The sequence below is a fragment of the Mustela erminea genome, chromosome 9 (genome assembly GCF_009829155.1).
Source record: "Mustela erminea isolate mMusErm1 chromosome 9, mMusErm1.Pri, whole genome shotgun sequence".
In the NCBI taxonomy this organism is placed as follows: Eukaryota; Metazoa; Chordata; class Mammalia; order Carnivora; family Mustelidae; genus Mustela; species Mustela erminea.
In genome coordinates, this window is record NC_045622.1 from 113,206,306 (window position 1) to 113,231,642 (window position 25,337).

Here is a 25,337-nt window from a genome sequence, read left to right on the forward strand (position 1 = left end):
CCCAGACCCTCAGGCAGGCTTTACCTAGAGTCGCAGGACGCGGGCTGTGCAGGGCCACACGGCCGGTACACTTTGTCGGGCGGGCAGGTGACATCTGGGGACACAGAGACCGGAGTCAGGTGGGCCGAGGAGGCCAAAGCCCCCGGGGCCGGCCCGACTCACCGCACAGCCCGTTGGTGGCATTCCGCCAGTCGCTGCACACGCCCCGGGCACGGCAGAGCGCCGCGTAGGCCTCCAGGCTCCGGCAAGGCGCTCGGGGGTCGTCGGCCTGGCAGCCGTCACTGACGCAGGAGCTGACGAACGGGTCCGGGGGGATGAGGGCGCGGCACTCCGCAAAGAGCCTGCGGGAAGGGGCGGTCAGAGGCCAGGGTGCGGGCGGGCAGCACCCCACACGCACCAGACCCTCAGGGGCGACTCACGGGCTCTGCAGCAGCTCGCAGAGGGGCGCGGGGGGGCATGGGGATGAGGTGGGCGTGGTGGGCGCGGAGGGCGAGGTCCCCGCTGTCAGGGGCGGGCGGGTAGGCGCCAAGCAGCCCTCCCGGCCACTCTCGGGGACCAGCCAGTGGTGGGCCATGTCTTGGCAGGTGGCGGCCATGGTGCCATCCGGCCGGCGGCAGTCGTCCGTCCGGCTGTTGGTGCAGGTGCCTGGGCGGCAGGACAGCGGAGTCACCCCTCCGCCGCTCCCCTGCTCCCCCTGCCCGCCCCCCTGCTGGGCAGCTGTGGCCCAGGCGCCCCAGCACCCGCTCACCGCACTGGCCCTCGGTGTTGTGGCTGAAACGGCTGTAGGACAGCTGGATGTGGAAGACCTGCCCGTCGAAGGTGACGCTCACACCAGCCGCAGCGATGTCGATGGTCATCGTGGTCGCGCCCGTCACCGACACACTCACGCCCTCCTTGCTGAAGCCCGAGCCCACTTGCATTTGGTCGAACAGGATCTGGGGACATGTTGGGGGATCTGTGAGGGGGTGCTGGGGCCCTGAGTCGTTGGCACCCCTCCCCCCAAGGGCAGATGCTCCCCTTGGAGCCTGGGGTCCCAGTCGGCCACGTTGGGGTCCCCGAGGCATCCTGCGTGCCCTTGGCCCTGCCTGAGGGGCCTCTGGGAGCTGCCCTCGGCGCCCGCAGGCCCTCCCTGGTGATGCCGGGACAGGGCCGCTCACCAGGCTCTGCTCCTGCCCACGGGCGCCGGTGTGGGTGGTGAGGATGACCTCCATGGACTTGTAGTGGACGCTGAGGGCACGGGGGCAGGGGGCGGCGGCGGCGGTGGCCCCGCAGTAGTAGCCGTTCATGGAGATGCTGAGGTTCCCGTAGCGCGGGTGGATCTCCTTCATGAGCACGTGGGTGCAGTTGTCCGCGAAGGAGTAGGTCGTGCCGTCGAAGGTGGTGTAGTGGGAGCCCCCCCAGCCGCTGCAGGAGCCTGTGGGGTGTGGACGGTCCCTCACCCGGCGCCACCGCAAACAGCCGCCTCAGGGCGGCGCCCCGGCCGCTCGGGGTCCCATCTGCCTTTCTTATGAACGGGCCTGGAGTGGGCTGCCTGGTGGCCACAAACGCAAGTCCCCAGCCCCACCCAGACCCTGGGAACGAGCCCTCTCTGGGAAAAGACCTTCATGTCTGTCAGTAGGTTTAGGACGTCAGGATGATGCCATCTTGGATGACCTAGTGACAGGTGTCCCTGCAGGAGCAGAGTGGCCACAAGCCCTGGGACCCTGGAGCCCCAAAGCTGGGAAGGCGGGAAGGCCGCCCTGCAGCCTCCAGAGGGACAGTCGGTCCCTGCTGGTGTTTTGACCCCCGGGTGTGGCCCTCGCTTCTTCTGGGAACCCGAGCCCCGCGCCATCCAGGGGCTGGGCCAGAAGTGCTCCCACGGAAGCTCCAGGAGGGACACTCAGGAAACCCAGGGATCACAGCCCCCCAACCCAGTGCCCCCATCCAGTCACAGAGGCTGCCGTGCGCGTGGGCTCCGCAAACCTGGGCCGTCCCCCAGCTGTGGCGCATGTCACCGACTCTGGCTGGCGCTGTGCACCGCGGCCCTGGCCCCCGGCGAGTCCCCCAGTGCCCTCTGCCCTCACCGTGCCCCGACTTACACTCGCACTCAAAGTGGAAGTCACACGGCTCGTTGTCCTGCGACACTCTGACCGGCGGGTGTCCGTTCACGCAGTGGATGCTGGCCACCGGCTTCCGCCCCAGCAGGACCACGTGGTTGTGGCCCTCACACCGAGCCACTGTGCAGTCTGGCAGGGTCCAGGACTCGTTCACCTGGAAGAGAAGGGCGCAGGGCTCACCGGCTGGGACCACGGAACCTGCCCCACAGCCCGGCCACGGGCCCAGAGCCCTCCCTGCCCGGGGTGCGGCCCTGCATCCCCGCCTCCCGCGGTGCCGTCCCGGCCCCGACCCCGAGTGCCACCCTCCAGCCAGAGCTACCCGGAGAGAGCTCAGGGGGGCCACAAGGACCCGGCCAACTGGGCCGCTGGCAGGAGGCGCACCTGTCGGGGAGGGATGATGAGGTCGCAGCCCTGAGGCTGGGAGGGCGAGGCGGCTGGCAGCGAGGAGGCCTCCGTGGGCGGGGACGTAGGGCAGGCATCCTGGAAGCGGTCAATGTCACAGTGCGGGCTGCAGACGGCGTAGAAGGAGCAGCCCGCGCCGTCCGTCTTGTTGTACACGATGTCCCCTGTGAGGAGACAGTCCCCAAGACGACGCGGCAGGGTCAGCTCCGGAGAGCTCAGGAGGCACAGGGCGGACCCACAAGTCTCAGCGACGGAGCGCCCAGGACGGGGTGGGGGGGGCGGCTCCTGCACTCACCCGGGGAGAAGAGCTGCCCCAGCGCCCGGCAGAAGCAGTGCGTGGTGAGGTTCCCACTGGAAGACACAGGCGGCCCCGGGGTGGTGAGGACGGACATGGGCGAGGTGCTCACGGTCACTGGCCGCAAGGTGCGGGGTGCCGAGGACCTGGAGGCGGCCGTGGAGAGGCCCAAGGTGGTGCCGGGCGGAGAGCTGGTGGTCTCGGGCACAGGCATCCCCCGGGAGGGCGTGGCGGGCTCGGGGGCGGTGGGGCTGGGGCAGCGGCCGTCGTCCTCACAGCAGAGCAGGCGCACGTGGTAGTTGTCACAGTAGCGCAGGGGTCCCGGCTGCTCCCGGTTGCGACACACCAGCCCGAAGCTCACGTCGCACTGCACCACCTGCCCCAGGTCCTCCAGACGCGCGTGCGGCGCCCTTTCCGAGCGGCACTGGATGTCCTGAGGGCGCTGGCAGAAGTCGTGGCCCGCTGAGCGGAGAACCGAGAAGGTCTCGAAGTCCCCGCCGTCCAGGCCCGGGATGGGGTAGTCCTCGTCGAACCAGTCTGTCCACGTGCACCGTGGGCTGCAGCCCGTGGAGGATGAGGCGGCCGGGCCGTGAGTGGCCGAGCTGGGCAGCGGGGGCGTGGAGAGCAGCGTGGTTCCGAAGGTGGCCGTGCTGGGCGGGGACCCGGGGGAGGTCCACGGTCTGGAGGTCACCTCGGGGACCGTGGTGGGTGCACGGGGTGAGGTGGGCTTGGTGGTGGTTGTGGTCGGGGTCCCCGGGGAGGCAGAGGGACCGGGGCTGGAGACCCTCTCTGTGGTCCTGGCAGGGGAAGGAAGGGTCTGGGTGGTGGAGACAGGAACCGCATGGGTGGTCCCAGGGAAAGAGGGTCCCGTCTGGGTGGTCCTGGGGGAGGCAGGAGAGATCTGGGTGGTGGAGACAGGAACCCCCTGGGTGGTCCCAGCGGAAGTTGGGCCTCTCTGGGTGGTCCTGGGGGAGGCAGGAGAGATCTGGGTGGTGGAGACAGTGTATCTCTGTGTGGTCTCAGGGGAGGTGGGGTGGGTGGTCGTGGTCCCCAGCCTAATGACTCCCGATGACGTTTGGCCTATGCTGGTGCTGGTGGTAGAGACAGGGACCCCCTGGGTGGTCCCAGGGGAAGAGGGTCCCGTCTGGGTCGTCCTGGGGGAGGCAGGAGAGATCTGGGTGGTGGAGACAGGAACCCCATGGGTGGTCCCAGGAGAAGAGGGTCCCGTCTGGGTGGTCCTGAGGGAGGCAGGAGAGATCTGGGTGGTGGAGACAGGAACCCCATGGGTGGTCCCAGGAGAAGAGGGTCCCGTCTGGGTGGTCCTGAGGGAGGCAGGAGAGATCTGGGTGGTGGAGACAGGAACCCCATGGGTGGTCCCAGGAGAAGAGGGTCCCGTCCGGGTGGTCCTGAGGGAGGCAGGAGAGATCTGGGTGGTGGAGACAGGAACCCCATGGGTGGTCCCAGGGGATGAGGGTCCTGTCTGGGTGGTCCTGGAGGAGGCAGGAGAGATCAGGGTGGTGGAGACAGTGTATCTCTGTGTGGTCTCAGGGGAGGTGGGGTGGGTGGTCGTGGTCCCCAGCCTAATGACTCCTGATGACGTTTGGCCTATGCTGGTGCTGGTGGTAGAGACAGGAACCGCATGGGTGGTCCCAGGGGAAGAGGGTCCCGTCTGGGTGGTCCTGAGGGAGGCAGGAGAGATCTGGGTGGTGGAGACAGGAACCCCATGGGTGGTCCCAGGAGAAGAGGGTCCCGTCTGGGTGGTCCTGAGGGAGGCAGGAGAGATCTGGGTGGTGGAGACAGGAACCCCATGGGTGGTCCCAGGAGAAGAGGGTCCCGTCTGGGTGGTCCTGGGGGAGGCAGGAGAGATCTGGGTGGTGGAGACAGGAACCCCCTGGGTGGTTCCAGGGGAAGAGGGTCCCGTCTGGGTGGTCCTGGGGGAGGCAGGAGAGATCTGGGTGGTGGAGACAGGAACCCCCTGGGTGGTCCCAGGGGAAGAGGGTCCCGTCTGGGTGGTCCTGGGGGAGGCAGGAGAGATCTGGGTGGTGGAGACAGTGTATCTCTGTGTGGTCTCAGGGGAGGTGGGGTGGGTGGTCGTGGTCCCCAGCCTAATGACTCCTGATGACGTTTGGCCTATGCTGGTGCTGGTGGTGGAGACAGGGACCGCATGGGTGGTCCCAGGGGAAGAGGGTCCCGTCTGGGTGGTCCTGAGGGAGGCAGGAGAGATCTGGGTGGTGGAGACAGGAACCCCATGGGTGGTCCCAGGAGAAGAGGGTCCCGTCTGGGTGGTCCTGAGGGAGGCAGGAGAGATCTGGGTGGTGGAGACAGGAACCCCATGGGTGGTCCCAGGAGAAGAGGGTCCCGTCTGGGTGGTCCTGGGGGAGGCAGGAGAGATCTGGGTGGTGGAGACAGGAACCCCCTGGGTGGTCCCAGGGGAAGAGGGTCCCGTCTGGGTGGTCCTGGGGGAGGCAGGAGAGATCTGGGTGGTGGAGACAGGAACCCCCTGGGTGGTCCCAGGGGAAGAGGGTCCCGTCTGGGTGGTCCTGGGGAGGCAGGAGAGATCTGGGTGGTGGAGACAGTGTATCTCTGTGTGGTCTCAGGGGAGGTGGGGTGGGTGGTCGTGGTCCCCAGCCTAATGACTCCCAATGACGTTTGGCCTATGCTGGTGCTGGTGATAGAGACAGGGACCCCATGGGTGGTCCCAGGGGATGAGGGTCCTGTCTGGGTGGTCCTGGGGGAGGCAGGAGAGATCTGGGTGGTGGAGACAGGAACCCCATGGGTGGTCCCAGGGGAAGAGGGTCCCGTCTGGGTGGTCCTGGGGGAGGCAGGAGAGATCTGGGTGGTGGAGACAGGAACCCCATGGGTGGTCCCAGGAGAAGAGGGTCCCGTCTGGGTGGTCCTGAGGGAGGCAGGAGAGATCTGGGTGGTGGAGACAGGAACCCCATGGGTGGTCCCAGGGGAAGAGGGTCCCGTCTGGGTGGTCCTGAGGGAGGCAGGAGAGATCTGGGTGGTGGAGACAGGAACCCCATGGGTGGTCCCAGGAGAAGAGGGTCCCGTCCGGGTGGTCCTGAGGGAGGCAGGAGAGATCTGGGTGGTGGAGACAGGAACCCCATGGGTGGTCCCAGGGGATGAGGGTCCTGTCTGGGTGGTCCTGGAGGAGGCAGGAGAGATCAGGGTGGTGGAGACAGTGTATCTCTGTGTGGTCTCAGGGGAGGTGGGGTGGGTGGTCGTGGTCCCCAGCCTAATGACTCCTGATGACGTTTGGCCTATGCTGGTGCTGGTGGTAGAGACAGGAACCGCATGGGTGGTCCCAGGGGAAGAGGGTCCCGTCTGGGTGGTCCTGAGGGAGGCAGGAGAGATCTGGGTGGTGGAGACAGGAACCCCATGGGTGGTCCCAGGAGAAGAGGGTCCCGTCTGGGTGGTCCTGGGGGAGGCAGGAGAGATCTGGGTGGTGGAGACAGGAACCCCCTGGGTGGTCCCAGGGGAAGAGGGTCCCGTCTGGGTGGTCCTGGGGGAGGCAGGAGAGATCTGGGTGGTGGAGACAGTGTATCTCTGTGTGGTCTCAGGGGAGGTGGGGTGGGTGGTCGTGGTCCCCAGCCTAATGACTCCCAATGACGTTTGGCCTATGCTGGTGCTGGTGATAGAGACAGGGACCCCATGGGTGGTCCCAGGGGATGAGGGTCCCGTCTGGGTGGTCCTGGGGGAGGCAGGAGAGATCTGGGTGGTGGAGACAGGAACCCCATGGGTGGTCCCAGGAGAAGAGGGTCCCGTCTGGGTGGTCCTGAGGGAGGCAGGAGAGATCTGGGTGGTGGAGACAGGAACCCCATGGGTGGTCCCAGGAGAAGAGGGTCCCGTCTGGGTGGTCCTGAGGGAGGCAGGAGAGATCTGGGTGGTGGAGACAGGAACCCCATGGGTGGTCCCAGGAGAAGAGGGTCCCGTCCGGGTGGTCCTGAGGGAGGCAGGAGAGATCTGGGTGGTGGAGACAGGAACCCCATGGGTGGTCCCAGGGGATGAGGGTCCTGTCTGGGTGGTCCTGGAGGAGGCAGGAGAGATCAGGGTGGTGGAGACAGTGTATCTCTGTGTGGTCTCAGGGGAGGTGGGGTGGGTGGTCGTGGTCCCCAGCCTAATGACTCCTGATGACGTTTGGCCTATGCTGGTGCTGGTGGTAGAGACAGGAACCGCATGGGTGGTCCCAGGGGAAGAGGGTCCCGTCTGGGTGGTCCTGAGGGAGGCAGGAGAGATCTGGGTGGTGGAGACAGGAACCCCATGGGTGGTCCCAGGAGAAGAGGGTCCCGTCTGGGTGGTCCTGGGGGAGGCAGGAGAGATCTGGGTGGTGGAGACAGGAACCCCCTGGGTGGTTCCAGGGGAAGAGGGTCCCGTCTGGGTGGTCCTGGGGGAGGCAGGAGAGATCTGGGTGGTGGAGACAGGAACCCCCTGGGTGGTCCCAGGGGAAGAGGGTCCCGTCTGGGTGGTCCTGGGGGAGGCAGGAGAGATCTGGGTGGTGGAGACAGTGTATCTCTGTGTGGTCTCAGGGGAGGTGGGGTGGGTGGTCGTGGTCCCCAGCCTAATGACTCCCGATGACGTTTGGCCTATGCTGGTGCTGGTGGTAGAGACAGGGACCCCCTGGGTGGTCCCAGGGGAAGAGGGTCCCGTCTGGGTGGTCCTGAGGGAGGCAGGAGAGATCTGGGTGGTGGAGACAGTGTATCTCTGTGTGGTCTCAGGGGAGGTGGGGTGGGTGGTCGTGGTCCCCAGCCTAATGACTCCTGATGACGTTTGGCCTATGCTGGTGCTGGTGGTAGAGACAGGAACCGCATGGGTGGTCCCAGGGGATGAGGGTCCCGTCTGGGTGGTCCTGAGGGAGGCAGGAGAGATCTGGGTGGTGGAGACAGGAACCCCCTGGGTGGTCCCAGGGGAAGAGGGTCCCGTCTGGGTGGTCCTGGGGGAGGCAGGAGAGATCTGGGTGGTGGAGACAGGAACCCCATGGGTGGTCCCAGGAGAAGAGGGTCCCGTCTGGGTGGTCCTGGGGGAGGCAGGAGAGATCTGGGTGGTGGAGACAGGAACCCCATGGGTGGTCCCAGGAGAAGAGGGTCCCGTCTGGGTGGTCCTGGGGGAGGCAGGAGAGATCTGGGTGGTGGAGACAGGAACCCCATGGGTGGTCCCAGGAGAAGAGGGTCCCGTCTGGGTGGTCCTGAGGGAGGCAGGAGAGATCAGGGTGGTGGAGACAGTGTATCTCTGTGTGGTCTCAGGGGAGGTGGGGTGGGTGGTCGTGGTCCCCAGCCTAATGACTCCTGATGACGTTTGGCCTATGCTGGTGCTGGTGGTAGAGACAGGAACCGCATGGGTGGTCCCAGGGGAAGAGGGTCCCGTCTGGGTGGTCCTGGGGGAGGCAGGAGAGATCTGGGTGGTGGAGACAGTGTATCTCTGTGTGGTCTCAGGGGAGGTGGGGTGGGTGGTCGTGGTCCCCAGCCTAATGACTCCCAATGACGTTTGGCCTATGCTGGTGCTGGTGATAGAGACAGGGACCCCATGGGTGGTCCCAGGGGAAGAGGGTCCCGTCTGGGTGGTCCTGAGGGAGGCAGGAGAGATCTGGGTGGTGGAGACAGGAACCCCATGGGTGGTCCCAGGAGAAGAGGGTCCCGTCTGGGTGGTCCTGGGGGAGGCAGGAGAGATCTGGGTGGTGGAGACAGTGTATCTCTGTGTGGTCTCAGGGGAGGTGGGGTGGGTGGTCGTGGTCCCCAGCCTAATGACTCCCAATGACGTTTGGCCTATGCTGGTGCTGGTGGTAGAGACAGGGACCCCAAGGGTGGTCCCAGGGGATGACGGGCCTGTCTGGGTGTTCCTCGGGGAGGAAGAAAGGATATGGGTGGTGAGGACAGAAACCCCACGGGTTGTCCCAGGGGAAGACGGGCCGGCCTGGGAGGTGGGACCACCCAGCGTGGTCTCAGGGGAGGACGGGATGGTTGCCGTCGTCTGCAGCCTAGTGACCCCTGATGAAGCTGGTCGTGTGCTGGAGCTGCTGGCAGTGGCCGGCTCCGTGGTGGGCTGTGTGGTGCAGTGGCCGGGGCCGTCGCAGCACAGCACCCGCACGCGGTAGTTGAGGCAGGTGCGGCCCCCCGTCTGCCAATTGTTCCTGCAGATGAGTCCGTAGTTCACGTCACAACGCACATCCTGACCCAGCTGCTCCCAGGGCACGTCTGGGTAGAGCACAGCCTGGCACTCGATGGCCTCGGGCTCCGCACAGAGCTGACCGCCCGCGTCCCGGATGTGGTAGTAGGTCTCGATGTCACCCCCGTAGCGGCCGGCCCGGGGCTGATCACTGTCCAGCCAGTCGGTCCAGCGGCAGGTGGGCAGGCACGTGGCGGTGTTCGTGGTCCGGCCGGTGCTGGGGGCTGGAGGACTGGGGACCATGGTGCTTGTGGGCAGCACGGGGGTCGGACCCGGGCTGGTGCCCCGCGAGCTGAGGGCCGTGGTGGCCAGGGTGCTGGTGCAGCTGCCGTCGCCCTCGCAGCAGAGCACGCGCACCTGGTAGTTGAGGCACATGTGGAACGGGCCGGCCTGGTCCTGGTTGCGGCACACCAGGCCATCCTCCAGGCCACACCGAACCACCTGGCCCAGCTCCTCCAGTGGTGTCTCTGGCCGGTCCTCCGCCCGGCACTGCAGTGCCCGCGGCTGCTGGCAGATGGCTTTGCCCGCGGCCCGGAGGTTGGCGTAGGTCTCGAAGTCCCCACCGGAGGCCCCCGGCGCCGGGTAGCTCTCGTCCAGCCAGTCTGTCCAGGCACAGCGGGGCTCACAGGCCATGGACTTGGCCATGGGGGACGTAGGGGTCTGTGTGTGGCTGGAGGTCACAGGTGGGGATGTCTCGGTCTTGCCCGTGGGCACTGTGGCCCTGGAGGAGGCCGTGGAGAGGCCCAAGGTGGTGCCGGGCGGAGAGCTGGTGGTCTCGGGCACAGGCGTCCCCCGGGAGGGCGTGGCGGGCTCAGGGGCGGTGGGGCTGGGGCAGCGGCCGTCGTCCTCACAGCAGAGCAGGCGCACGTGGTAGTTGTCACAGTAGCGCAGGGGTCCCGGCTGCTCCCGGTTGCGACACACCAGCCCGAAGCTCACGTCGCACTGCACCACCTGCCCCAGGTCCTCCAGACGCGCGTGCGGCGCCCTTTCCGAGCGGCACTGGATGTCCTGAGGGCGCTGGCAGAAGTCGTGGCCCGCTGACCGGAGAACCGAGAAGGTCTCGAAGTCCCCGCCGTCCAGGCCCGGCGTGGGGTAGTCCACGTCGAACCAGTCTGTCCACGTGCACCGTGGGCTGCAGCCCGTGGAGGATGAGGCGGCCGGGCCGTGCGTGGCCGAGCTGAGCAGCGGGGGCGTGGAGAGCAGCGTGGTCCCGAAGGTGGCCGTGCTGGGCGGGGACCCGGGGGAGGTCCACGGTCTGGAGGTCACCTCGGGGACCGTGGTGGGTGCACGGGGTGAGGTGGGCTTGGTGGTGGTTGTGGTCGGGGTCCCCGGGGAGGCAGAGGGACCGGGGCTGGAGACCCTCTCTGTGGTCCTGGCAGGGGAAGGAAGGGTCTGGGTGGTGGAGACAGGGACCCCCTGGCTGGCCCCAGGGGAGGGGACATGGGTCGGGGTGGACGCTCCTGTTGTGGCTTCTTTCCCCAGAGATGTGGAGCCCCCAGGGGCGGGGGTGCTGGGGCAGAGCGGGTTCGGGCGACAGCAGAGCACACGGATATTGTAGTTGAAGCACATGTTGAAAGGCCCCTTCTGGTCCTGATTCTTGCAGACCAGCCCCGTGTGCAGATCACAGCTGAGCACCTGTCCGATCTGGTCAATGCTGACCTCAGGGTAGTTCTCTGCACGACACTCAATCTTCTGGGGTTCCTCGCACAGCGTGCCCCCGGCAGCCCTGATGTTGTCCAAGGTTTCCAAGTCCCCGCCCTCTACTCCTGAGGTTGGGAAGTCCACGTCAAACCAGTCTGTCCACTCACACTGGGGCTGACAGCCAGCCGTGCTCTGGCTGGGGGTGGCGGCCGTCGTGGCCGTTCCCAGGGTTCCCGGAGACATTCTTGCTGCGGTCGTGCGCGTCTCTGTGCGTGGGCTGGACGGGGGGCCGGTGGGGACAGTGCCTGTTGTGGCCTCTACTCCCGTCGTGTGTGTTTGTGGGGTCTCCCTGGAGGGGCCGCCTGTGGTCTGCGCAGTGGCCAGTGTCTGTGTCCCGGGGGTGGGCCCCGCGCACTGGTCTTGGCGGCAGCACAGCACGCGGATTCTGTAGTTGTAGCACATCTTGAACAGGCCCACCTGCTCTTCATTCCTGCACACCAGGCCAAAATCGACATCGCAGTGCACGCGCTGGCCCAGCTCCTCAGCGCTCCTGCCGGGGAAGTTCTCGGCCTGGCACTCGATGTCCACAGGCTGCTCGCAAACGGCCCCTCCTGTGCTCCTGATCTTGTCGTACGATTCAACGTCCCCCCCGGCCTCCTCAGACTTGGGGTAGTCCACATCAAACCACTCCGTCCACTGACATCGGGGCTGGCAGGAGGTGGTGGCCAAGGCTGGGGAGCTACTCGACGCCCAGGTCCCTGTCACGGTCGTCTCTGCCGGCGGGGTCTCCGTGGCAGGGGTGGACCTGGCCAGTGGCTGCCAGCTGGCGGCTCGGGGGTAGGTGGTGGCCCCGGAGACCATGGTCGTAATCCCAGGGGAGGTGGCGGCCCCGGGGGTTGTGAGCGTGGTCCCAGAGACGGTGGTGGTGGCCCCGGGGAGGGTGGTGGTGCCGAGGGCCGTGGTCGTGGCCCCGGGGGAGGTGGTGGTGCCGAGGGCCGTGGTCGTGGCCCCGGGGGAGGTGGTGGTGCCGAGGGCCGTGGTCGTGGCCTCGGGGGAGGAGCCACAGGGCAGGTAGCTGCAGCAGAGGACCCGCAGCTCGTAGTCATGGCAGAGCGGGGGGCTCTGCTCGCTGTTGAAGCAGGTCAGCCCCCAGGCCACATCGCACTCCACCTTCTGGCCCAGCTGCAGTAGTGGGGTGTCGGGGAGTCGCCGTGCCCGGCACTCAACGCTCACCGGGGCCAGGCACACCTCGTAGCCCTTCTGCCTGAGGTTCACAAACGTCTCGAAGTCTCCGCCCGCCATGCCGGGCTCCGGGGGGCCGCTGTCATACCAGTCGGACCAGAGGCAGAACTCGCGCACACACACGGTGGTGACGGTGGGAACTGAGCCTGTGGGCCGGGGGCGAGGACCTCGTCAGCCTCCTCTGCACCCCTGCCAGCCATGCCCAGGAGCAGGGGTGACCGGGGCCGTTGGTTGTGCTGAGGACGCCCGCTCTGACCTCCTGCTCTGCCCAGACTGTCACCGGGGTCTGGGCTTAAGGCTTTGGGGGTGAGCGGGACCAGCAGCGCGTCCGCCAGGCTCACCTGGCGTGGAGAGCGGGACCGCGGTGGTGGTGAAGGTGAAAGGCGTTGTGGACGGGGTTCCGGGACATTCCACAGCCCGCCGGAGGATGGTTCCGTTCTGTCCGCAGATGGCCAACAAGCAGGCGCCGAGCCCGTCGGTCGTGTTGTAGATGACGTCCTCGTAGTGGTAGGTCCTGCCCTCGTAGACGCAGGTGCAGGCTGGGAGACAGGGCCGGCACGGGGCTCACTCGCAGCCCTCAGCCCCGGCCCCAGCCCCGGGGCCGCCCCTTGGCCTTACCTGTGAGGCTGTGTGTGCACCGGAGGCCGCCGGCTGTGCACTCGCTGGGGAAGAGGAGAGGGAAGCGCTGAGGGCCCGCCAGGCCACGCCAGCACCCCTGCCCGGCTCCCTGCCCCGGGCCCCGCCCACTCACCAGCTCTGGCAGTTCTCTGCCGTGGGGACCCTGGCGCCCACGTCGTGGTAGTTCCCGTCCTCGTCGTAACAGCCACACTGGGCCACGCACTTCATCTGGTCCTCGCTGAAGAACGGCTCGCCAGGCGGGCACCTCGGGTAGCAGCCTGGGCAGGCACAGTGCGTGGAGGAGACTCGCCCTCGGGGCTGGGGGCCGGGCACTGCGCGGGGCAGCCGTCCCGCCACCTGCCCCTTCCCCGCCCTCACCTTCCAGGCCCGGCAGGTCGTGCAGACAGCGGCCACCCGGGTTCCGGCACGTCCTCATGCAGGGCGCCCCGCATGGCTGGTAGTGCCACTCGCACTGGCCCTCGGGGTTGTAGTAGTCGCAGAACAGGGCTGCGCGCGGAGGGGGGCGGCTGAGGGCGCAGCCCTTGCTTCCTGCCCCGCCCTCAGCACGCTGGTGCCGTCCCGCGGCGGCCTGCCCGGCTGGTCCGTTAGCACCCAGACGTGGGCCCGCCCCTGGGCACCCAGGCCCCACCCTGCCCGCCCTTCAGTGCCACAGCAGAGCCCCACTCACGGCAGGTGTCCGGGGTGCGCCAGGACACGCACACGCCCACGTCGCGGCAGGCTTGCGCGTAGGCGGCCACGGCCGTGCAGAAACACTCACAGTCGCCCCCCGAGTCGCAGGCGCACGCGTCGCCCACGCAGGCCTCGTAGTACTTGGCGGGGTCCACCTGGGGGAGGGGGAGGGGCCGCTCAGCCGTCGTCGGGGGACCTGCAGCCCTGCATGAGCGCGGGAGCGGCCGCACACGCACCCCACGTCTGCGTCCGAGATCCGTGTCTCCCACCCGCCTGGCACCGTCACCACACCCACATGGTACCTCTGGTTGAGACGGCCCTCCCCACGGCCGTCGTGACCCTGCTGGTGTCCTCGGGGTGAGGGGACAGCCCCCTGACCACACCCCTCCCTCAAGCAGCAGAGCCCAGAGGGGACCCAAGACACGTTTGCCACCAGCCTGTCCCTCCTAAGCCGCCCACGTCAGCAGCAGGTCCTGCGCCCTGAGATCACGCTTGTGCGTGGGCAGCCGCGTCCTCGAGAAAGTCACAGGAAGGACCTCAGGGCGCAGTCTCGGAGGAGAACCGCCAGTCCCCGGAGCTCGCGAGGCCCGGCTGCGGGGAACGTGGTGGGACGGGAGGCGGCCCCTGCGGTCCGGATGTCTCGCAGCCTCACTTGCAAGGGAGGGGCTGAGCGGTCACGGGGATGCTCCGGCCGGACCCCGGGGTGTCGTGGCACACCGCTTGGACCTCCCACGTGCCAGCAGCCACGTCCAGTCCAAGCTCGGAGGCCCAGCCCAGGCCAGACCCAGCTCTGCCGGAAGTGGGGGGCAGGCCCAGCCCCCAAGTCAGAGCCCGGGGCCTCAGCCCACCTGAGGGTGGCAGGCAGCGAAGGTCGCGCTGTTGATGATGCTGCACTGCTTCTGGGCCCAGGACTTGCGGTACGGGTTGGCGGTGCAGGGGTCCCGGGGGGCCGGGGCGTCGGGGCAGGCCGGGGAGAACTTCCAGCTGTTGCCGAACTCCAGGGCGCTGCCCACCACGGACTGGCTCCGCGTGGTGAAGTCGTTGACGGCGTTGTCGTCGAAGTTCCCGCACAGCCCGCAGACCCGGCCCTGCAGACGGGGCGCGGCGGCACGGGGGGCTCAGGGGGGCAGCCTGAGGGTACAACACCCAGCCCAGACCGGCAGGGGGACTCCAGGGTAGTGCCCTGTGACCTTGCAGGAGGACAGAGGGCCCTATAGCCAGCAGGCGGGCAGGCGGATAGGGGGGCAGGCCGGGGCCGGCCTAGCGGGCGTGGGGACACGCGGAGCATGAGCAGGGTTCTGACCAGGACTCAGCCTGTTGGGCGGTTTGGCCTCAACATGCCCTTCGGAAGCCAGCGTGGAGAGCGGACTCGCCCCAGCCCTCAGTGGCTCATCAGCTGCTGGAGGGCCCCCTTGGGGCCAGATCTAGGAGTGGGGGCTCCGACCATGCCCAGAGGGCCCGCAGCCCGCCGGCCCTCACCTTGTAGTCCTGCGTCAGCCGCACGAACACGCTTGTCCTCCGGTCCCAGGACAGCACGAGGCCGCCGCGGGTCTCCACGGTGAGGTAGTTGCCCGTGTGCCGGACCTTGTAGGGCGGCTCTCCGCCCGGCCCCCACTGCACCACCCTGTAGCCGCCGTCCTGCAGGACCAGCTCGTAGCTCTGCGGGGGACGCACAGGGCAGCGGCTGCAGGGACTGAGGGGCCGGCTTGGGGACTGGAGCCCACCAGAGGCCTGAGGCAAGGGCCCCACGGGCGGTCAGGGGCCCAAGCGCGAGGCCAGGGTCAAGGAGGAGCGGGCTTCCGACACTGTCGGCGAACACGAGGCCGGACCTGAGCAGGGAGAGCTGAGGGCCTGGGGAGGGGCCACGGGTCAGTGGGGGTGATGTCCCCGGAGAGCAGTGTGGCTCTCCGCCTGGTGAATGCCGACCTCCCTCGGCTGGAACTGGGCACCCCGATGTAGTGGGCTGAACACAGGCGCCCACAGCGTGTGTCCCCATCCCAGCCCTGGAGGCGGGGAACGCAGTCTTGTTTGCAAGAAGGGTCTCTCTGGGGGTCAGGGAGGGACGAGCTCACCCGGATTCGGGTGAGCCTCAGCCCAAACACAGGCGTCCCTGGGACAGGAGAGAAGGGGCGGGCCCGTGGGGGAGGGGCGGGGGAGGCGGGAGGGAGCCCCCCCCCCCAGGCTGGCAGACTCCTGGCTCAGAACCGAGAGAGAATGCATTTCTCTGGCTTCAGGTGCCCCGGCTGTGGCCACTTGTCCAGGGGAGGACAGACGAAAGGACAGGGCTCCCGGGGGCCCCTCACCTCCAGGAAGAGCTTGATGGCCTTAGAGCAGGTAACGCCCGTGGTCCCGCAGGGGACGTTCTCGGTGACGACGCGGAAGGTCCCGTTGGTCGTGCCGTCGCTCCCACAGTAGTCCTGCAATGGGCAGGGGTCCGGGTGAGCTCGGCCTGCGGGAACAGGTGGGCCGGGTCGGGGGACGGAGGGGCCCCCACGCACCTGGACCAGCGTGTACTCGCAGGTCCCTTCGAAGCCATAGCGCTCCCCGTCGAAGGTGATGAAGTGACCGTCCCCATAGGCCACGCAGGTGCCCAGGCAGGGCTCGTGGCCACATACCCACCGGCGGTTCCTGCACGTGCTGAGGACGACAGACAGCTGCTCACCCCGAGCCCAGGACCAGCCCTGGCCGGCCACCCTATGCAGAGGGCTAAGCAGAGGAGGCAGTGTGGACACCGGCCCACCGCCCGCCTCTCTCTGGCTTCCAAGCCCTCAGCACCTGGTGAGGCAGGGGCAGGGGTCCTGGTGGCAGCTCTGAACAGTCGGGCCCCAGGGGCACCTTCTAAGGACAGAGGGGACCGTCCTGGGCTTTCCCAGGGGTGGGGACAGCGCCAGGCCTTGGCTCCTCCCCCACCTCCTCCCCCCCGCAGGGGGCCCCGACCCACCAGGTGTTACAGTCCACCCGGATGGTGTCCCCCGGCTTGTAGACAGCCTCGTTGTGCAGGCAGGGACAGTCCTCCTCGGCCACACAGCCCCCGCTGCCATCCGACACCAGCCCCAGGGGGCAGACGCATCCGGACACACAGTGGGTGCTGAACTGTGGACGGGCATGGTGTCAGCGCTTGTCCCCCCCGTGCCCAGGGACGCTGGGGCGCAGCCCGCTCTCCCGGCCACTCACACAGTCCACATCCAGCGTGTGGCAGCTCCTGAGACACTCGGCCCCGGGCGCGCCCGCCGAGGCGTTGCTGCAGTCCAGGTACACCATGGGGGCCACACACCCTGCAGGGGGAGACCACTGGGCTGGGAGGGGCCGCAGCCCAGGCCCATGGAAGCCCCTGAGCCCGGGCGCGGCGGGAGGCCCTACCTGAGCTCCGCTGCTCCGCCGCTCCCAGGCAGCTCAGCCTCCCGGCCACACACGAGCTGCGAGAGACAGGCCAGCCTGCTGGGCCCACTGCCCACCCACCACCCCTTGGGCCCCACCCAGCGCTCTGCCCAGAGCCCAACACACACATCCCGCCTGGGCACCGGACCCTCAGAACCCTGCCCCCGGCCAGGGGCTGGGTCCCTGTGTACCGCACAGCTGAGGGGCGGAGGGCGGGCATCCCTCCCAGGGAGCCCGGCTGTGTTTCAGAACCATCCCAGGAGGCCCAGAGACCGTCGGGTAAGACATGGGGGGTCAGAGTGTTGCAGGCTCAGGACAGGATGTCGGGGGGGGGGCAGTGGCGCGCTGGGGACATGGGCGTATAGGGCAGTGGCAGGCTGGGGACACGGGTGTTCAGGGCAGTGGCAGGCTGGGGACACGGGCGTGCAGGGCAGTGGCAGGCTGGGGACAGGGGCGTGCAGGGCAGTGGCAGGCTGGGGACAGGGGCGTGCAGGGCAGTGGCAGGCTGGGGACAGGGGCGTGCAGGGCAGTGGCAGGCTGGGGACACGGGCGTGCAGGGAAGTGGCAGGCTGGGGACACGGGCGTGCAGGGCAGTGGCAGGCTGGGGACACGGGCCCAGCTGGCCGCTTACCACACCACACCATCGTCATGCACCACCTCCCCTGGGGCCAGCACGGAGCCATGGAAGTAGCAGGGACAGGCGTCGGCCGACACGCAGGTGCCCGAGTCATCCAGGAAGGTGCCCGCGGGGCAGACGCAGCCGTCCACCGGCAGGAAGGGGACGCTGCAGGTGACGTCGACCTGGCTCCGGGCGCGGCAGGTGGGCTGGCAGCCGTCCACCACGTAGCTGTAGTTCTGGGACTGGGGGCAGCTGCTCGCATACTTGGCTGGGGCGGGGGCAGCACTCGGTCAGTGGCCGGAGGGTCCCTCCAGGCTGGGGCTCACACAGTCCAAGACGGTTTCCCCCCGACACCAGGTCCTTGGTTGGCCCAGACGAGGAAGCGTGAAGCGCCCGCTGAGAACGTGGGAGTGGGAGTGTCCGCCCGCCCCCCCGGGCCCCCACCCCCCCGCGCAGCCGGCCCGGCCCGGCCCGGGGACAGGGGCCCAGGAGCACGTGTTCTGCTGGGGGGTGGGGACACTCACCGCACACGCCGTCCCTCCAGCCGCGGAGCAGCACGCCCCGGGCCGCGCAGGCGTGCACGTAGGAGGACAGGGCGGCGCACAGGCAGTCTTCGGTCTTCTCACAGTTACACGTGTCGAACATGCAGTTCTGGGGGCGGGGCCGTGGGGGCCGTCAGGGACCCTCCTCTCCCTCTCCCTGTGCGTCCTTCCTGGGACCCCCACCGGGGGCCGGGCGCTCCGCCACACGCAGGGCCCTCAGCACCGCTGGATGGAAGTGGCGGGGGCTTCGTGGAGGGGACCCCAGGAGAGGCCCCTAAGGGACCGCGCAGGCCAGGTTGGGGAGGGGCAGAAAGAAGGCATGAGGCCAAGCAAAGGTCAGGGTCAGGAGGGGCCTCCACGGGACCGGGGAGTCCGGCTGCATTCCGCAGACGTCACCGCCTTGGGGCGCACACGTGGGGTGAAGAAGAGGGGACCTGTGCCAGCCCCAGTGTGGGCAGAGGCGGGCCCAGCCCTCCACCCGTAGACATGCACTCCCGAGGGTGCGTTCGTGGGCACTGTGGGCTCTGAGCTTCGGGGAAAGTGGCCCTCGAGCCAGCTGTGTGGGTTGGGTGGGGTCCCCCCAAAAGGCATGCAGAAGTTCTAACCTCCGGGGCCTAAGAAAATGACCCTACTGGAAACAGGGTCTTTGCAGATGCAATTAAGATGCGGTCATCAGGATGGGCTCTGAATTTGGACACTGACACGGGGGAGGGGCACGGAGGCAAAGGTTGGGGTGATGTGGCCCCAAGCCTGGGTGTTACCTGGAGCCCCAAGGAGCCTCAGGAGGAAGGTCTACAGCCTTAGGAGGGAGCGTGGCCCGGCCCACCCCTTGCTTTCCGTCTTCTGTCCTCCAGGACTGGGACAGAGCACTTTCTCTAGAACCCACGGTGGCAGAGCTGACAAGCTTGCGGGACCCAGGGAGGACGGGCGACCCGCGCACATGCTGGACGGGGAGCCCCAAGAGGAGGCTGCAAGTGGGGCCGGGTTCTCACCGAGTGGAAGGGCGCGGGGTTGAGGACAGAGTGGCAGCGGGAGAAGGCTCCTGCCGGGTCGGTGAGCAGGGAACACCAGTGCTGGGCGTAGTTCTCTGGGCGGGGAAGGCGAGCCGGCTGGTGGCGTCCCGTGCCTCCCACCCCGCAGCTGCCCCTCCTGCACCGGCCCCTGGGAGAGCTGTGACGTGTGGGGCCGACCCGCGGTGCCTATGGGCCCCAGGCCCTACTGCCCACACGCACACACGCCCAGATGTGGGGTCCCCCAGCCCCACCCACCCCAGGGCCAGATGGAAGCTGCAGCTCCCAGACCCGGCCCAGGTAGGACGGCGGGAGTACCGTTCTCCACGCTGAGGGAGCAGGGGTCCTCGAAGCTGTTCTTGACGTTGGGGCAGGAGGCCTGGGTCTTCCAGGTGTTGGCAAAGGCGGCAGCCGTGCCCTCCACCACGCCGCTGAGGGTCCGGAAGTCGTCGGCCTGGTTCTGGTTGAAGTTCCCGCACAGGCCTGGGGGCCGAGGCCCAGGGAGGGGGCATTAGTGAGGCATCCAGCTGGGCCATTGCGCTGGCCCCGCGTTCCCTCCAGAAACCCTCGCAAGGAGACCAGCCAGAGGGCGCCGGCCCCAGACCTGGTTCCAGCACCATGGGCAGATGCTCCAGGGGGTCAGCCCACGGGCAAAGCCTGCCCCCGAAAGGACGGCCTGGCTCGCTCCCCAGCCCACCCCAGGTCACAGCCCCAGGAGCAGCTCCCTCCCAGCCCCGACTTCCTGCCAGGCTCTAGCCCCTCCCGCCTGCTGCTGAGCCCAGGGCCCGGTGCCTCCGCGCCGCGGCCGGCCTCACCGCACGTCTGCCCGTGGTAGGACGGGTCCAGCTGGAGAAACACCTGCATGATCGGGACCAGCTGGACCCGCAGCTGCAGCCCGAGGCCCGTGTGCACCAGGACGAAGAAAGACGTGGGCCGGAAGACCGTGATGTTGGCTGCGGGGGTGGGAACAGCGCTCCAGTCAGGCCGAGGCCCTTGCCGTGGAGACAGCCCCGGGGCGGGGCGGGTCCTCCAGGGACAGGCTGGGAGGAGACGGGTGTACGGCAGGCCCTGGGAGTGGGCAGTGTTGGCAGGGACCGGTCCTGGTCCCCGGGAGGCCAGGCGCCGAGTGTGCTCCGCACCGGGCCCCCGAGGGTCCAACCGCATCCCGCGTGCGGCCGGGATACTGAGCAACGGCCCCGGGGCGTGAAGAACAGCAAGGGACCCGGCTGGCCGTGTGCAGGCTCTGCGAGCGGGCCGCCCGGCTGCAGCCTGGCCAGCCGTCCCGGGCCACGTACCTGCAGACACGGGCAGCTGGGTGTAGATGGAGTTCACGAACACCCCGCCGTTGGCCTGGATCTGGATGACCTGCAGGGAGGAATTGGCCGGGTCAGTGCAGGGAGGGGCCCGCCTGCTCGGGGGACCAGGGAACACCCCGGGGGGCCAGCCCGGCAGAGGCCGAGCCGGGCGGGGAGCTCTGGCCTCGAACCTCCGGCTCCGTGGGACTCGGCTACGTGGGACTCAGGAGGGGGGCGGGGCGTGCAAGCAGGGAGCGAGAGTCAGTGTCCTCCGGGCCCACGCGTCCTGCCAGCTCCCCTGGGTCCCTGCGGGAGCCTCACCGTGTCCCCGCCGTGCACGCTGAGCGCCACCGATTTGAGGCAGTTCTCGTTGTCCGTCAGGCCGCACCTGCGCAGCTCGGCCAGGACGCTGAAGCTGCTCCCTGCACACGTCTGCGGGGCAAAGCCACCAGGGCGCTGCTGCACGCACTCGTGTGGGGCCTGTTCCCAGCACTCCCCGTGTGGGTGCAGACGGGTGGTGGCCCACGGTGGCCCGTGGCCCCGGCGGCCACCTCCAGGCAGCTCGTCTCAGGGCCTGGGAGCCCCTGGCCCAGTAAGTGTGAGCCCCGGGGCTTCCCTTGGGGATGAGACCCCAGGAGGAGATCTGAGGGGCCTCACCCTTCTGACGGCCGTCATGGGACCCTGCGTGGGGGCGGAGGGGGCCCGAGAGTCCCTGGACAGGTCTGCCAACCCCACCAGAGCCGCACCTTGGACAGGACGTAGCTGCAGTCCCCGTGCACGTCGTAGAGCCTCTGGTCGTAGGTGGAGATGTGGGACCCACCCTGGACAGAGCAGGTGCCGGGGCACGGAAGGTCCTGGCACTGCCACAGCCCCCCGGAGCAGGTGCTGGGAAGGGGGCAGGGGGGCGTGAGCAGAGGGGACAGAGCCCATCCCATGCACCCCCACCCCGGCCCGGGCAGACGGAAGGCCTACCAGGCACGGCAGCTGCTGGAGAAGGAGGCTCCCGGGGCGTAGGTGCGGCCCCCGTGTGTGCAGGGGCACTGCTGCAGGGGCAGACAGCCCTGGTGGGTGGCATCATCCAGCACCGTGCCTGGAGACGGGGGGCATCGTGAGTGGCCGGGTCAGGTGCTGGAACCTCGTGACCTGGGCAGCCGGGGGGTGGGGCCAGGAGAACCTGCCTGGGGGGCAGAAGCAGCCATCCACACAGTGGTCCTCGCAGAGCTGGGAGCGCTGGGGGTTGGAGCAGGTGTCGGCGCAGGGCGAGCCGCACTCCCGGTGCCGCATGCTAGGGGGGCAGGTCTGGGCTGCAGGGGGAGGCAGCGGTCAGGCCCCAGGAAGCTGCCCACGCACGGGGTGAACAGGCCCCTCCACTTTCAGCCACTCGTGTGCTACATCCGGGCCTGGGGAACCCCTCATCTTGGGAGGCCGGGCCCCGCCTGGCCTGGACAGCGGCTCTCCTCTGGGTGAGGCGGCAGGCAGGGGAGCCCAGACCACAGGGCCTCCCGGATAGCCCCCTCTGGCCCGCCTGGCTTCTGGTGAGCTCGGCTCGTGGCACCCAGCCTGGGTCCCCCAGACGTATCTCCTTCTGCTCTCCTGCCCACCCTCCTGACCAACCCCCCCATCCCGGGTCCCCAGCCAGAGGCCGGATGTTCTGCCCAGGGGTGCTGCCCCCACCCCCAGGGACCCCTTGTGAGTGTGGGGGCTGGCCCTGTTGGGAGCCACTCACGGCAGAGGTCGGGGCCCCTCCAGTCCTGGGGCTGCCCCCCCGCATGGGCGCACTGGCGAGAGTACTCTGCGAAGGTGGCACACGGGCAGGAGGGGCACCGGCACAGGTCCTGGGTACAGGCGGCCACATACGCAGTCGGGTCCACCAGCTTGTTGCACTCCGCAAAGGCCGGGCCGAGCAGGGTGCGGCGGCAGACGCCCTCCTGGGGAGCACAGACGCTCGGCACTGTCCACCCTCGGGCCCTGCAGACATTTCCAGGCCAGGGGACCCCCTTCCTCCCCTGAAGTTCCTTTTTCCCTTCATCCGTCTGTCCGTCTGTCCGTCTACCATCTGTCCGTCCATGCTCCCGTGCATCTGTCTGCCCCGCCCAGCCTCCCCCCGCCACGTGGACTGGCCCCCACCGGGTGCAGAGCTCTGCCTGGCTCTGGGGACTGAGCCAGGACTGTGGACCCAGCCCCCGCCAGGGCTCCAGGACGCACCTGCTCACGGTGGGAGCACCCAGGAGGCCAGTCAGAGAAGGCGGAGGCCCTCAGGCAGCCCCGGCAGAGCCAAAGCCCAGCAGGACACCCACCCTCCCTCCTTCGCCAGCAGCCCCCCGCCCCCACCAGCCGGGGTGGACTGAGCCTCCACATCCTAACTTAAAGCTCACAGATAGACCCGAAAAGCGGGGCCTCCCCGCTCCGCCCCACCAGGCAGGACTGTATGTGTGCCGACACGTATTTGCACACGCAGAAGGACACACACACGTGCGCTGCCCACACACTCAGAGCGTGTGCGTCAGTGGAGGTGAGTCGGTGAGAGGGCGGGTCTCCAGACTGGAGGCTGTGTCCTCGGCCGCCTGGGGGCTAGGAGACCCTCTCTCACCTGGACACCCCAGGCCCCAGCCTGGGAAGCCTGAGCCTGTGCCCCTGGCGGCCCCCTGCCCTTGGGGAAGCAGAGGCCATAGGCTCACCACATCTGTGCAGTTGCTGGCCGGGGAAGAGGGGGGGTCCTGGCACTGCTCTGTGGGCCCGTCCAGCTTCTGCAGGTTCCCGAACTGCAGCGGGGTCAGCCTAGCGTCTGTGGACAAGAGGTGCTCAGCGTGGGGCATGCTGAGGGCCCCTGGGGGCCATGCGGGCAGTGGCTGCCGGGGGACACCCTGCCCGTGCCCGGGGTGCCGGGAACTTCTCTCTGGGGCACCACTGGCTTGAGTACCGCCCAGTGTCTCAGTGAGGCCACCCAGGCTGCCCCCTCCAGGCCTCCTCGGGATCATCCAGTCCCCCGAGGGACCCACAGGCTTGGCTTCCTGCCATTCCCTGACCCCACCCTGAGCCCAGGGGGCACTCACTAAGGGAGTAGAACTCATTGACAGCCGGGAGCCCGTTGAAGTCCCCGCAGAGACCACATGTCTGGTTGGCGTACTTGGGGTCCAGCTCCAGCTAGGGGCAGAGGAGGGCAGGTCCAGCCTCAGCCGGCCCGGCCGAGCCCTCACCTCCTGCTTCCCCTGCCCCCAGGGCTGGGAGGCTCGCCCCGACCTGGCCAGGAAGGGCGTGGGGGACAGGGCGTCCTTACCAGGGCACTGTCCTCTCTGTTCCACAGGAAGGTCAGCAGCAGCCGGACAGTGACCTTGACGTAGACGCTGCTCTGCTCCACCAGCAGGCCTGCACGGCTGTAGGGCAGCTCCTCTCTGGGGTGGAAAGTTCTGGTCGTCCCGCAGCGGGTGTCCAGCAGGGTCCGGGGCCCTCCCCGCACAACCCGAGCCCCCCCCCCCGAGTCCCGGCTCCGCCGCAGCCCGCCCCAGGCTCACCGCCGCCCGTTGATGAGGACGGAGCCGTTGGAGGCCTCCAGCACCAGCCCCTGGGTCTTGAGGATGACGTGGGTGATGGTGGGCCTGGAGCCGGCCAGGCTGCGGCGCAGCTGCACGTTGAAGTCCTCGTACGCGGCGCCGCAGTGCGCAGACAGGACGTAGTTGCACCGGCCGGGGAAGCGGAAGATGTCGCCGTCGAAGGTCTTGTAGTGGAAGTCGCCCCAGGTGCTGCAGACGCGCCCGTTGTGCGCGGGGTTCCGGGCTGCGGGAAGAGCATGTGGGGCCCCAGCAGACACCACCAGCCCTGCCAGCCACCTGCGGTGGCCGTGCCCGGGTCTAGAGAGGAGGGGAGCCAGCCAGGAGGGCGGCCGCTCGCCCGCCTCGCCGCCCTGAGCACCCTTCCCCCTGGACCCCGCACCTGGGGTCAGCGCCCAGAAGAGCTGGCCACAGGGAGGGCTCCCGGCTAGGACCGGGGCCATTCAGCTGCCCGCGCGGCTCCCCCGCCGATCTGTGAGTACCCCCGCCCCCCACCAGCCGTGCGCAGCGTCCACTCACAGCTCATGGTGGGCAAGACAGAGACAGGCGGAATGACGGTCATGCTCCAGGCTGGAGAGGGAGGCCAGGTCACACGAGAGACATGGCCGGGCCGGAGACCCCCGCCCTCCTCGCTGGCCGCCCCGACGCAGCCCATCGAGCCCCAGGACTGGGGCTGCCCTGCCTGGGCCCTCCCCACCTGCCCAAGACACACTACTGCCCCAAGTGTGCATGTGAGCGTGCATGTGCAAGGTGTGAGCACGCGTGGGCGTGGGCGTGTGTGAGCGTTTCGGGCTCTCTGCTCTGTGCCTTAGCTTTCCGGGGCCCATGACCCCTGCCGTCCCTTCTTGTGGGCAGGTGGGATCCAGAATGTCCATGCTGTGACATGCAGCCGATGTGGAAAGGGGTCTGTCCCTCCCCCGTCCAGGTTGCCAGGCCACTTGGAGCCCAGCCCCTTCTGCCTGCCGAGGGCCACCCGCCGCCCTCCGAGCCTGGACCGCATACCGACGTCCACCCTCCGGCTGTGCTCTGCGGCCTCTCTGCTTGGCTGGCTGGGCTCCACGCTGCTCTGGGTCTCTGCGGGGAAAGGGGATGGGGGTCCCTGAGCTGCTGGACTTGCCCCATCCTTCCTGGGCAGGCCCCATGGACATGCGACAGGGTGGAAAGCGGGGCTCCGCCGGCTGGGAGGCCTCCGCCGGGAGCCTTGTGCTGACCCCCAGCCTCCCCGTCCACACACGCAGGTGGTGCCTCGTCCCGCCCAGACGCGGCCGTTGGCGCTGCTGCCTCCAGGCGAGAGAGCGGAATCAGGAAAAGGCGTTGGTGCCACTGACCCCAGCCACCCCAGAAGAGGGTTCGGCCCCATCCTGTGCGTCCCTTGGAGAAGGACAAAGACCAGCTTTGTTGGGGAGAAGGACACACGCAGCTGGGGAGGCTTCTAGGCGTGACTTAGCAGAAACCCAAGACCAGAGCCAGATTCGGGTTAGAACAGTCCATTATGGCAGCAGGAGGCCCAGGGGCCCTGGTGCCAGGGTGGCTGTCCCCAGGGGCCTGTGTGCCCACCACCTCCAGACCAGCCCAGGCACCTCCAGGAGGAGGGGCCTCCTCCACCAGCCTGACTGCCCCGGTGGCCAGGCCCCCAGGCCCCCTCGCTGCCGTGGCAGACAGCGGCGAGCCGTTCCGGCGCCTCTGCTGAGCTCAGGCTGCGCACCCCTCACACGGCCTGACATCCGCCCTCTGGTCTGCCAGGAGTCTCCACACTCAGCCCAAGACGGAACTTCCTGGGGAGTGGGGGGGGGCGATGT

At 68.5% G+C, this 25,337-nt stretch overlaps 1 protein-coding gene across 1 annotated transcript in view; it reads right to left on the minus strand.

Annotated features, from left to right (window-relative positions):
• The window catches only part of MUC5B (mucin 5B, oligomeric mucus/gel-forming), a 31,118-nt gene that overhangs the window by 4,299 nt on the left and 1,482 nt on the right, over window positions 1–25,337 (minus strand). The window contains exons 2-44 of the mRNA XM_032358328.1: window positions 24,541–24,612; window positions 24,058–24,108; window positions 23,503–23,764; window positions 23,268–23,382; window positions 23,044–23,134; window positions 22,669–22,775; window positions 21,717–21,918; window positions 21,169–21,294; window positions 20,963–21,080; window positions 20,737–20,875; window positions 20,312–20,422; window positions 19,991–20,060; window positions 19,511–19,648; window positions 19,014–19,178; window positions 18,678–18,772; window positions 17,668–17,794; window positions 17,156–17,411; window positions 16,507–16,562; window positions 16,321–16,421; window positions 16,088–16,239; window positions 15,645–15,783; window positions 15,450–15,563; window positions 14,626–14,805; window positions 13,995–14,234; window positions 13,145–13,301; window positions 12,835–12,963; window positions 12,590–12,734; window positions 12,457–12,500; window positions 12,180–12,377; window positions 11,544–11,984; window positions 8,398–11,444; window positions 7,474–8,313; window positions 5,353–7,116; window positions 5,102–5,269; window positions 4,598–4,828; window positions 2,794–3,904; window positions 2,478–2,662; window positions 2,079–2,250; window positions 1,158–1,414; window positions 749–935; window positions 420–645; window positions 163–341; window positions 25–94 (exon numbers count right to left, since the gene is read on the minus strand). Of these exons, the coding sequence (XP_032214219.1) occupies window positions 25–94; window positions 163–341; window positions 420–645; window positions 749–935; window positions 1,158–1,414; window positions 2,079–2,250; window positions 2,478–2,662; window positions 2,794–3,904; window positions 4,598–4,828; window positions 5,102–5,269; window positions 5,353–7,116; window positions 7,474–8,313; window positions 8,398–11,444; window positions 11,544–11,984; window positions 12,180–12,377; window positions 12,457–12,500; window positions 12,590–12,734; window positions 12,835–12,963; window positions 13,145–13,301; window positions 13,995–14,234; window positions 14,626–14,805; window positions 15,450–15,563; window positions 15,645–15,783; window positions 16,088–16,239; window positions 16,321–16,421; window positions 16,507–16,562; window positions 17,156–17,411; window positions 17,668–17,794; window positions 18,678–18,772; window positions 19,014–19,178; window positions 19,511–19,648; window positions 19,991–20,060; window positions 20,312–20,422; window positions 20,737–20,875; window positions 20,963–21,080; window positions 21,169–21,294; window positions 21,717–21,918; window positions 22,669–22,775; window positions 23,044–23,134; window positions 23,268–23,382; window positions 23,503–23,764; window positions 24,058–24,108; window positions 24,541–24,612 (12,778 nt within the window). The remainder of the gene's footprint in view (window positions 1–24; window positions 95–162; window positions 342–419; window positions 646–748; window positions 936–1,157; window positions 1,415–2,078; window positions 2,251–2,477; window positions 2,663–2,793; window positions 3,905–4,597; window positions 4,829–5,101; window positions 5,270–5,352; window positions 7,117–7,473; window positions 8,314–8,397; window positions 11,445–11,543; window positions 11,985–12,179; window positions 12,378–12,456; window positions 12,501–12,589; window positions 12,735–12,834; window positions 12,964–13,144; window positions 13,302–13,994; window positions 14,235–14,625; window positions 14,806–15,449; window positions 15,564–15,644; window positions 15,784–16,087; window positions 16,240–16,320; window positions 16,422–16,506; window positions 16,563–17,155; window positions 17,412–17,667; window positions 17,795–18,677; window positions 18,773–19,013; window positions 19,179–19,510; window positions 19,649–19,990; window positions 20,061–20,311; window positions 20,423–20,736; window positions 20,876–20,962; window positions 21,081–21,168; window positions 21,295–21,716; window positions 21,919–22,668; window positions 22,776–23,043; window positions 23,135–23,267; window positions 23,383–23,502; window positions 23,765–24,057; window positions 24,109–24,540; window positions 24,613–25,337) is intronic.